At 41.8% G+C, this 12,184-nt stretch overlaps 1 protein-coding gene across 1 annotated transcript in view; it reads left to right on the forward strand.

The window, feature by feature from the left end:
* Positions 1–12,184, forward strand: part of LOC113155588 (NACHT, LRR and PYD domains-containing protein 12-like) — a 246,698-nt gene that overhangs the window by 205,982 nt on the left and 28,532 nt on the right. The window contains exons 13-15 of the mRNA XM_033326635.1: positions 7,103–7,276; positions 7,984–8,157; positions 9,261–9,307. Coding sequence (XP_033182526.1) covers positions 7,103–7,276; positions 7,984–8,157; positions 9,261–9,307 — 395 coding nt within the window. The remainder of the gene's footprint in view (positions 1–7,102; positions 7,277–7,983; positions 8,158–9,260; positions 9,308–12,184) is intronic.

The raw sequence follows: 12,184 nt of genomic DNA on the forward strand, positions 1-12,184 counted from the left end.
CTCCTCCTTCTGTGGGTCAGTGAACCCTCTCACCTCTGTCACCATGTCAACACAATCAGGAGGGATCTGATTGGATCTGCAGGTCGTGTGGTGATCCGAGGCGAGCAGAGGGAAGCAGTTCCCCCTGTCAGTTTTTGTCAGGCAGCACATCCACTGAGGTGGACTCTGTTAACATCAGTCAGGATCTGATTGTTTGTGGAAGTCAGAGGAAGTCGACACATCATCCAGACGTCCAAGATGAACACAACCTGGAACTCTTCAAACCTGCAGATTCCTGCTTCTTTGGTTTCGTAAAGAAGTGATGAACAAGTTCCACCAAGCTAACTTTTTCTCTTTCAGCACATACAGCTCTCTGAAAGTCAATGGAAATGTGACTGTAGTCCTGGTTGGCTTTGTCTTCAGCCCAGTCCAGAGTGAACTTCTGTGTTAAGACTGTTTTCCCAATGCCAGCCACTCCCTTTTTCATCACTGTTCTGATTGGTTCCTTCTTTCCAGGTGAGCCTTTAAAGATGTCTTCTGTCTGATGGTTGTTTCTGATCTGTCTGGTTTCCTGGATGCTGTTTCAATCTGTCTGACCCATGTTCATCATTGACCTCCAGTCCCTCCCTCTGGATGTAGAGCTCTGTGTAGACTGGTTCAAGAGGGTTGGGTTTCCTCTTACAACCCCTTTAAACACACACTGGAACTTCTTCTTCAGATTAGATTTAAGTTCACGCTGACAAACTGGCAGCTGAAGTTCCTGAATGAAACAAAAAAACAGGATCAATAAAATTCTAATGAAAACACAGTTTGACAGTTTCATGGACCCTAAATGATTCACATTTCACATATAACACTCCAACTTCAGCTCTCAGTAAATGCTCATTTGTCCATGATGTTAAATGTTAGAGAAACCTCTTACGCTCTGCAGACAGTCAGCCAGCTCCTCCGCTTATTCTCCTCAGGAAGTTCAGTGTGATCTTTACAAATGCCTCCTGCTGCCCTCTGCTCTTCATCCTCACCATTCAACACCTCCTCACCTCACTCTGACTCTCTAAGCATGTGTGGGTAATCTGGACTCAGAACCTTGTGGATCTTCTTTAGCTCGTTCTCACAAAAGTGACAATGTCTCCTCCAGCAGCTGGAACAGAAACTATATGAATGACACAATCCAACTCAAATCAGGAGCCAAACATCAGATCCATGTTGGACAGACTGACAATCCACTGGTCTAAAAGGTCAGCAGAGAGTATGTGACACAACAGATGGAAAAGTAGTAGTTGGACAGTACAGACCAGAAATATGGAGTCCAGCTGTGTTGGATGCTGCTGGGCAGACTGACCACGGGAACCTCTGAGCTCTCCTGGTCCACCGTGGAGGAATCACAAGAATGAGCTCACAGTATGTCTGTCCACACAGAGACACACACAAGGTAAAGGTCCATGAAGAGAGATTTGATGTGAATCAGTGAATCAGAGACTCCCTGTATGGTGAAGCTTTACTGTCACCAGTCACTTTGGTTAGTCTCAGCAGCTCTGAACAACAGATATCTCTGCCTCCTCACTGAACAATGCTCAAGTGTTGGAACAAGGCATCTAGAGACAGAGTCTGCTTGGATCACACTGTTGTACTGGGCAGCTCCAGTCTGAATATGTTGAACTGTGTGAGTATGAGGCAATGCGCTGCTGCTCACACAATTCACTTTGACTAATTCACATTTGAAAAACTTCATTCATTCATTAGTTGGTGGATCCTAAATGAATCTTCAGACGTCAGCTCTGGTACTGACACTGGGACAAACAGTCCTCTACCTGACTTCAACAACATTAGAACTAAAGTCTTCCAACAGGAAGTGAAGAAGTCCAGATTCTTTAAGACATTTGTACTAAAATCTTCATTTGGAGAACTTCAATCACAAAGATTTGATCAGAGTTCAACATTTGTGGTGTTCAGCTGCTTCCTTTGACGTCTGCCTGCAAGTCAGCACTCATTAGAAGAAGAGCAGCCCCCTGAGACCCTCTACAGGATCAGTGGTTTAGCTACTGGCTGATGGGGATTGATCCATGATCAAGAGTGTTTTGCTGGAAAATAGTGAAGAAAGCTTCTCCTTCAAATCACAGTTCAAACAGAAATCAACTTACTCACATCAGAAATATCCAGAAATCCAAAGAACACAAAATTTATCATCAGAGAAAGTTTACATCATATTGTTCAGACTGATTTTAAACTCACAACAACTTACTCTGTGTCTGATGAATGTTGCTGATTAAAATGAATAAGGCGAGGCTTTGACTGGTCGCTCTTAAAGGACACACAGCTGGGTTCAGGTCCTGGTCCAGGAGATTCTGGTCTTTGATGGGACCTGATAGAAAAAACAACTTTGGTGACGCTCACATATTCAGTCAAAGTTTCTTCATAAATGACAAATAGAAAGAAAGATAGTAAAAAGGTCCTGATGAAATATTCTATCTAGATGAGACTTCGAGACAGAATCAGCCTGATGGTCTCAGTCATTCACACTCTGAGCTTTGGTCTGGCTCTCATGGTCCCCACACAGAGTGGTTTTAGAGGGAGGGACTCCTCCCTCTGTCCCACACTGATCCATGCGCTGAATCACATCCACATCAGCTCACACACACTTCTACCTTCATGTGGAGAGGAAACACAAATCATTGATGTGCAGTGAAAACTGAAATCCTCCTTTCCATCATTTCTCCTGGACAAAGATCAGCTGCTCCTCCACTGATGGCTCTCTTTCCTCTTCATATCAGTGTCACTTGAATGCAGTCAGACAGCAGTGGGAGGCAGAGGAAGCTGCCATCAGCTGCTCTACTTCTACTATCAGTCCACTAGATGGAGGTATGAAGCTGCAGCCCAGCAAAGGTTAAATAATTCACAAATCATCAAGCTTAAAACCCTTTAATCACAGTAATTGACTCCTTCTCATTCAAAACTCATCAGCTACTGATCAGAAAGTTTGATTTCAGTAAATCACTGATCAACAACATGAAGATTTGTCTCCAAACTTTCTGGTGAAATAAGAAGTGAACAAATAAAACAGCATGAAAAAATGACTAAAAGTTCGTAAAGAGAAAGAGAAAAAAACAAAGTAATTAAACTTCTAGGAGATTTAAACAAAGTGAAGAAAAACACCACTCTCTGAGTCATTTCTCTGAGAGCAAAGACTCTGACACAGGTCAGCTGTTTTCTTGGAATTACACAGGAAGGAGCAAACAGGAGTAGATTTTCACAATAAGAGACAGACTGCTGTGTCCATGGTTCACTACTGACTGAAGGGTAGGATTTCAAGACTTTCTTCACATTCTATATTTATTTAGACAAAAGAGCAAAAAATGTGATAATGATCTAGATCAAGGTTCTACAGAGGTTTAGTTTGACTTACAGGACTTCCTGGTCCAATAACTCATCTTGTTTTACACAGACTGAACCTGAGAAGAAACCTGGATCATATCAAATCATCAACAAAATTGTCAACTAACCTGTTAATCCATGTATGAAGAACAGGACCCAGGTCTACAAGTATCAACATGATATTTTATATCAGTTCATCAGTTTCTGTTTAACTGGGTCAGGATTTAGGACTGATGATACTGATGAGAGCTCAGTACCAGTACAGATTCAAATTCAACAAACCTCAAACCAATTTCTAAAATATGACAGAAAATAAACTAATTGAAATGAAGACTTCAACATTAACGGAGCCTCCAAGTAACAAAATGACTTCACTGTTCTTTTAAACAGAAACAGTAATGAAGCTGACCCATTTGAGCAGCGTTACCTCGTCCAGACCAAAGGAAACCAGGTCATCTTCCTGGATCCAGACCCTGTTCTCACCTGGTTGTTGTGAGTCCCCGGCTGGCAGACATATGATACCACTGTAAAGTGAACCAAGAGACACTTACAGCAGTGATTGGCGGACAGCAGACACTCTGGTTCCTGGCTTTTTTCACAGATTAAGAGTCCAGTCCGTGGAGCTGAAGATGTCGAGCTGGTTTACTGCTGCTGGGAACACTGGGACGACTCACAGAGCCAGGATCTTATAGACTGAGCTGCTTCGGGTTCAAGTTTTTCTCTACGTCACTGTGGTAAAACTGGAATTTTTAGTCCTTTGGAACAAACGGATGTTACCGTCAGGGTTGAGCTTTTTCCTGTGAGAGGAGAACTGGAACGTCCTGAGTGAATGTGAACTGGCTGAACTGGTTTCATGACCCAACTTAAAACCCTCTAAAGAACCCGTGTAGAAACTTGGTAACCATGGGAACAAACGGTGGAACGTGGTTGGAACCCTGCACGAGAACTAAACGGATTAAGACCCCGAGAACGTGACCAGTGGACCCACCTGTGTCATCAGTCTACCTGCAGGAAGTACAGAGGCTAGTTCAGAGCTAACAGCTACGCTAACAGTGTTGTGTTGGTGCTACAGTCACAGCTGTGTGTAATCCAGTCTTGATGAGATCTCTTTCATGTAGACCCCTGATCCAATCTAAAGACCAGATGCAAATCCAGTTGCTTATTTCACCAGACGACTCGATTCGAGCAGTCCCCACATGCAAGCACTGAAAGTTCTTTTCTTTTAACCAAATGTGTAAATCTTTGTTGTTCCATGTTCTTTCTCGTCTTCTCACAGCTTCCAGTTTTTTCCAAATCTTACTACAAAGTGTTGGACCCTCACAGCTATCCTCTCGCCTTGCTAACTTGGTTAACAAGCTCCACTATTAGCACTAGCTGGCTGTTTGAATTTGGTGGACCGGTTTTTCAGCATGGACCACTGACAGCTCTGCAGCTGTACACAGCCTCCTCCAGAGCAGCGCTGTGATCCACTGCCATCAGAGCAGCATTAAAGTTAACAGCCACCACTTTCTATTTCAGGAGAGGTTCAGCGATGAGGAGCAGGCCAGAATAATCATCTCCCACATCAAGACATCACGAAGCCTCCACATCATGTGTCACATCCCAGTCTTCTGCTGGATCACTGCTACAGTTCTGGAGGATGTGTTGAAAACCAGAGAGGGAGGAAAGCTGCCCAAGACCCTGACTGAGATGTACATCCACTTCCTGGTGGTTCAGTCCAAACTGAAGAACATCAAGTATGATGGAGGAGCTGAGACAGATCCACACTGGAGTCCAGAGAGCAGGAAGATGATTGAGTCTCTGGGAAAACTGGCTTTTGAGCAGCTGCAGAAAGGAAACCTGATCTTCTATGAATCAGACCTGACAGAGTGTGGCATCGATATCAGAGCAGCCTCGGTCTACTCAGGAATGTTCACACAGATTTTTAAAGAAGAGAGAGGACTGTACCAGGACAAGGTGTTCTGCTTCGTCCATCTGAGTGTTCAGGAGTTTTTGGCTGCGCTTCATGTCCATCTGACCTTCATCAACTCTGGAGTCAGTCTACTGTCTGAAGAACAGTCAACTTCTCTGAGGTCCGAACCGTTTAGACCTGAAGTAAAACTTCTCCACCAGAGTGCCGTAGACAAGGCCATGCAGAGTCCAAGTGGACACCTGGACTTGTTTCTCCGTTTTCTCCTCGATCTTTCACTGCAGACCAATCAGACTCTCCTAAAAGGTCTGCAGACAAAGACAGGAAGTAACTCGGAGATCAATCAGGAAACAGTCCAGTACATCAAGAAGAAGATCAGAGAGACTCCCTCAGCAGAGAAAAGCATCAACCTGTTCCACTGTCTGAATGAACTGAATGATTGTTCTCTAGTGGACGAGATCCAACAGTACATGAGATCAGGAAGTCTCTGCACAGATAAACTGTCTCCTGCTCAGTGGTCAGCTCTGCTCTTCATGTTGGTGTCATCAGGAAAAGATCTGGACGTGTTTGATCCATTTAAATACTCTATAAACTTTTCAGAGGAGGATCTTCTGTTTGTGCTGGGAGTCGTCAAAGTCTCCAAGAAAGTTGTGTAAGTGTAAAAATAGTGGAATTTATTCATCATTAAATCCACAGCTACTGTAGTTCAACAACAGAACAGAACTTATTACTTGTTTTCTTGTATTACAACATATTTAATAATATCTTAACTCAAATGTTGTCATTTTATAAATCACTGTTTTTTCAGACTGAGTGGCTGTAACCTCTCAGAGAGAAGCTGTGAAGCTCTGTCCTCAGTTCTCAGCTCCCAGTCCTCTAGTCTGAGAGAACTGGACCTGAGTAACAACGACCTGCAGGATTCAGGAGTGAAGCTTCTGTCTGCTGGACTGGAGAATCCAAACTGTCACCTGGAAACTCTCAGGTCAGGTCAAGTTTCTGTTTTAAATAACTGGAGATATTTAACAAGTGCAAAACTGCTTAAAAGCAGATTAAACTTTGCAATGTCACTAAGTTGCAACAGTTTCTCATCAGTATTTCTATAGTATACAAATGAACTGTTCTTTCCTGTCTGATTTTATCTCACTGTGTTCTATTTTCTTAGTTTAGGGTTAACATTAAAGGTGATTATTGTCAGGGAATGCTATGACAAGACACAAACTGCTAAGAAAATTATTTTATCTCAAAATCAGACAAAACAGGAAACTAACTAGAGGGAGGTATCAAAATAACACAGCAAAAAACTGGTCTAAACACAAAAACAAAGTGACAACAAAAACCAAGCTGAAGCACAGTGGGGAACAAAGTAACAAGCTGAACTAGAGATAGAAAGTAACAACAGAAAATCAGTACATAGACACAGACAAAAACTCACACTGGCTTAGGTGCAATGTCTGTTTTCCAAGGGCTGGTGAGTGAGGGAGAAAAGGTCTGAGTCCAGTACAAAAATATCACTAGAGGGCAAGGTCCAGGGTAAAACATGGGCAGGGAAGCAAGGCAGGAAAATGGCTGGAGAGTCTTGACAATCTAGCAGAGAACTGAGGGCTGAAGGGAACTTATAAAGGAGAGGGTGAATACAGGAGGAACTGATCAGTAAATAGTTCAGAGGGAATGGAAGAGTAAGTCAGTCCATGTATGGGTATAGCAGGAAGTGACTGGGGAGCAGAGCAGCGGGAGTGGGACCAGGTGAAAGTGAGAGAAACAAACTGGACCAGCATCAGGCAGGAATTGTGACAATTACAGTTTGACACAAATGTTGTCATGTTATACATCACTGTTTTTCAGACTGAGTGGCTGTAACCTCTCAGAGAGAAACTGTGAAGCTCTGTCCTCACTTCTCAGCTCCCAGTCCTCTAGTCTGAGAGAACTGGACCTGAGTAACAACGACCTCCAGGATTCAGGAGTGAAGCTTCTGTCTGCTGGACTGGAGAATCCACACTGTAAACTGGAAACTCTCAGGTTAGGATTAATTATCTTAAGTCCATTTTTCTGCATCAGGTTTTTCTAGATCCAGAGACTTTGTGTCTTTGAGTTTCATTGGAGATATTTCAAAAGTCCAAAACTGCTGACATGAGAGAGACCCAAGCAGACTAAACTTTCAAATGTCACAAGTTTTAAGTTGTAAGAGATTCTTATATTTATACAGTATATTAGCATTTTATTAGACTCAGAGATGTTGTCTATATGAGAGTTTTTGTTTTCTTGTAAATGTTGTTGTTAAAATTAGTGGCAAAAAAGTGGTCACTTTTCATAATGTTCTGATTTTGTGCATAAATTAGTCATTATATGTGACCTGAATGCCACATTTATAAAAAAAATAACATTTTTTGAACTAAACTATAAATTAAAACATTCATGATCTTTCGTGTCTTTATTGAACATGTAGCTCTAAACCACATCTCCATTCTTTATTTAATCGATTGGGCTCCAGATTTGCTAACACCTGACTATAGCTGACGTTGTGACATCAGACAGTGTTTCACTGACTTTTTCCACCATCACTCTGCATGTTTAATGTTTGTGTTCAATAAAGACATGAAAGATCAAGATTCTTCAGGTGTTTTATCAACATAGAAATATTGTGTTTGTTTATATTTGTGGCTTTGGTGAAGATCAGATTACATTTCATGAACAACTGATGCAAAACAGGAAATTGGTGTCTGCAGACTGTCAGGCTGTCTGATTACAGAGGAAGGCTGTGCTTCTCTGGGCTCAGCTCTGAGCTCCAACCCCTCCCATCTGAGAGAATTGGACCTGAGCTACAATCATCCAGGAGACTCAGGAGTGAAGCTGCTGTCTGCTGGACTGGAGGATTCACACTGGACACTGGACACTCTCAGGTATGGAGAGACCTGCAGCAACCACAGAGAATGTCTGACGGCATAGGAAGTAGGGATGTTATTGCTTAATGTCTTTTTTAGATGAGTAAAACAAACGCACCTCTTTGAAATGAAGGGGAAAAAAATGTGTCAGCATCAGTCTGTGTCTCACTGCAGAGTTGTGTTAAAGAACACTGCAGCACAAAGTACTTTTGTGCTGGAAATATTTTCTGTCAGCTGATGACAAATCTTCACTGAAGCACTTTACATTCAGCAAAGAAAAGAGGGGAGCTCCTGTAATTCTGACTTCAGTGTCTCATTCTGACTTTTGGAACAAATCGGTGATTAATCATTAAACAAGGTCACAGCATCATGTCTCTGTCTCCTCAAATAGTGATGATTGAAGCATCTTCACCTTCCTGAGATCCTGACCTTGTCATGATGAGATCTTGTGTCATATATAGGAGACAGTAAATCAGAACTAGAACATGTTCATTTCATCATTACAATCTGTCAAAGAGGAAAAACTCCTTGTTGTTCCCAGTTGAAGAATTAGTTTGTGATTGAATGTTTTTCTCCTCAAACTCCTGTTTTCACTTTCTGTCTCTGGCTGCTCCAACAAATCTGACACCAAATCAGATGAAGCCACAAAGTCTGTGTGTAATGATCAATATCCAGTAGCTGGAGGTGAACTAGACTTCCTCTGAACACAGGACAACGTCTGAAGCTCAGCTGAGATCAGTCCACAGACATTAGAGAGAGGAAAACACACACACAGAGTCCATGTATGTGGAGTTGAGCCTCTTGGACTTTGCTCTCCAGTTTCCTGCTTCCTGTGGTGTCACATTAGTTTGTCTGGTGACAGAGTGAGACTGAAAGCAGGTGTCTGACACCAAAATTGCTGTGAACTAGAGAATTTAAATCTTTCCTCCATGTCACCTCCCTGCTCCGTAGAATTCCAAGATAAGGACTCCAATTCCTTAGTTGTTTGCTGAATGTCCATCCCTACATACAAGCCTCCATTAGAACAGAACCAGAACACACTGTGTGTATGAGAGCCATGTAATGTCCATGTGTGCATGCTGAAAGAGAATGTGCTGCTCTGACCCCCCTCCTCCTTTCAGGGTGGAGCCTGGTGGAGTCCGATGGTTGAGACCAGGTCTGAGGAAGTGTAAGTGTGTTTTTAATGAGACTGATGAAAACAAAGCAGCAACATTCAACCATCCTCAAACTGTCACATCACTCATTCAAATCCCTGATGTCATGAGTCCTCATCAAACTGATGATAGATTAATAACTGCAGCTGGATTGTGTCTTGTTCTCTCCATCAGATTTCTGTCAACTCACCATCGACACAAACACAGTGAACAGAAAACTACGACTGTCTGACAACAACAGGAAGGTGACACGTGTGTGGGAGGATCAGTCATATCCTGATCATCCAGAAAGATTTGACCAGTGTGCTCAGCTGCTGTGTAGTAATGGTCTGACTGGTCGCTGTTACTGGGAGGTCGAGTGGAGCAGAGGTGTTGATATATCAGTGAGTTACAGAGGAATCAGAAGGAGAGAAAGCAGTGAGAACAGTTTGTTTGGACGAAACAGTCAGTCCTGGAGTCTGGCTGCACTGATCGTGGTTACTCTGTCTGTCACAATAACAGATTTAAATCCATCTTCTCCTCTGTCTCTCACAGAGTATCAGTGAATGTGGACTGTCCTGCTGGGACTCTGTCCTTCTACAGAGTCTCCTCTAACAAACTGATCCACCTTCACACCTTCAACACCACATTCACTGAACCTCTTTATCCTGGGTTTGAGTTCTGGTATCTTGGTTCCTCCTTGTCTCTGTGTTCAGTGTAGTACTGAGAGTGTCGTCCTGTCAGAGAAACGTCGTCTCTGTTGAACTGATAGTTCAGTCTCTACATGTCTGTCTCTTTCACTCACACACACATTTTCAGATTCATGGATTCAATCAGTTTCTTCTTGAACCAGTTCTAAATGATTCCTTGTAAACTTCTTCCTCTTCCAGTCCTTTAAAGATGAATCTCCGATTATTCCAGGATCCAAATGTTGAGGACTTGTTCTGAAGTCTTGTTCTTTTGTCTCTTTCTCTTTTCGATCCATTGACATTATTAGACATCAGTGCTGCTGTTCATAGATTTCACCAAAGTGCTGAACTCGTTTAAAACCTGGAGCCAAATACATTAGTGCGTCAGTTTTATATTACATGTATTGATTAGAGTGCCAGTAAATGCTCTAAATGTGTCTAAACTCACTGTGGGCTGTGCCCTATACATTTCAGTGAGGCATCTCTCAGAGACTTACACTTCTTTCTCAGCATCTGCACCACACTGTCACGTTTAGATTTAACCAGTTAGTGAGATTGTTTCATTTACTTTTTCCACCATCACTCTGTATGTTCAGTGGGTTTCTTCACAAAAGACATGAAACATCGGGACTGTTTAGGATTTATTAGCATATATTATTTTGTTTGTTGTTCACCCTACTGAAGATCAGATCCCATTTCATGTTCTCTTTAATGAAGAATGTTTTAAGCTAAGCCAACATGAATAGAAAAAAATACATAAGTCAGTTTATAATAAAGGGAGTTTTTTTAACAGACTCAGATTTGATGAAAGTCGGTGCAAAACTGCTAAATATTTACTGAGGAGCCAGAGCAACCTAGTAATAACCAAATTATTAAGAGAGTAATTTCTAAAGAAGTTGAGGACATAAAATGAGATATGAGTTACAAAAGAACAGACTGGAAGATGAACAGTCACTAAGAAACTTTTTTTTACTAAAAAGACTGTGTGTTTGTAGTTAGATTAAGTTTATTGTCTGTGTTTCTACAGCAGAAGCAGGGAATCACCTGTTTTTTGAGATAAACAGTAGCAAGTGTCTGCTTGATTTTAAAACATATTGAGAATTGAGATACAGAACTTTTTTCACATGTGTTTGCACCATGTGTCTCCTCCAAAGAATGTATTAGCGTAACCAAGTTATATGACTGATTCACACTCAATGTTTGCATCAGTGGATTTTTGAAGAGAAGGATGAAATGATGTTGAAGATGTACATTATACAACCTTCCTAATGTGGCCTGGTTTAAGCTTCGGGTCAGCTCTGTGGGGATCCAACAAAGGACAGGAGACTTTGTACAAAGCTGATGTTGGCTGGTTCAGAATCTATGACTATGACTATGTCAACATAGTTGGAAGGAGACACAGACATTTACAAGATACTTTTGATTAACAAGTCCCGATTTCACACACAACAAACATCAATTTAAACATGATGTTCCTCTCCTTGTGCTGTTACCTTGTCGTGGTAGAGAGGCTTGAAGGTCTCAAAATCCCTGGAAATTAAGCTAAAGGGGGTTTCAGCTCCCACCAGGTTCAGTCAAGCTGGACTGGTCTCAGGTGAGAGACCTGACAAAAGATAAGATGGTAAAGACTCTGAGAATCAGGAACAGGTAGTTGCAGGCTAACCATGAAGAACTTGACAGTTGGGTTAAAGTAAGAGAGCTGGTTAACTGTGGAAATTAAAGCTAAAATGTTACCTTCTCTTAACAAAGAAGCTATAAACTGTGGAAGTCTGTGGCTGCTGATGATTTCATCACATGCTGATACATGTTATAATCAATCCTCTTGTCATAGTCTGTGAACTTTCAGTTTAGGCTTGCACAAGTTCTTCTGTCCCTTTGACTAGTCTGTGTTAAGGCTGTAAGACTCATTAGTGTGGCATCATCTCTTAGCTTGTGTGCAAAGCACCTGTCACCTGGTAGCAAGAGTTACTTCTACTTTTTTGGTGATACAACAGTTGATCTAACTTACCTCTGGTTCTATGATGTTTGTCAATTATATTTATTCTTAAACCATTTGGAAGAAAAGAGGCAACCTCTTGGCAAATAAGCATCTTCTTTTGTAACTTTCAGTAGCTGGGTAGTGTAGTGGTGACTGGGGTTTGAATCCCTGCTTTGGATAAAAGTTTCTGCTAAATGACTAAATGTAAAGTTAAACTGACTTGGCTGATATTGAGGCCATCTGGT

Source organism: Anabas testudineus, chromosome 18 (genome assembly GCF_900324465.2).
Source record: "Anabas testudineus chromosome 18, fAnaTes1.2, whole genome shotgun sequence".
In the NCBI taxonomy this organism is placed as follows: Eukaryota; Metazoa; Chordata; class Actinopteri; order Anabantiformes; family Anabantidae; genus Anabas; species Anabas testudineus.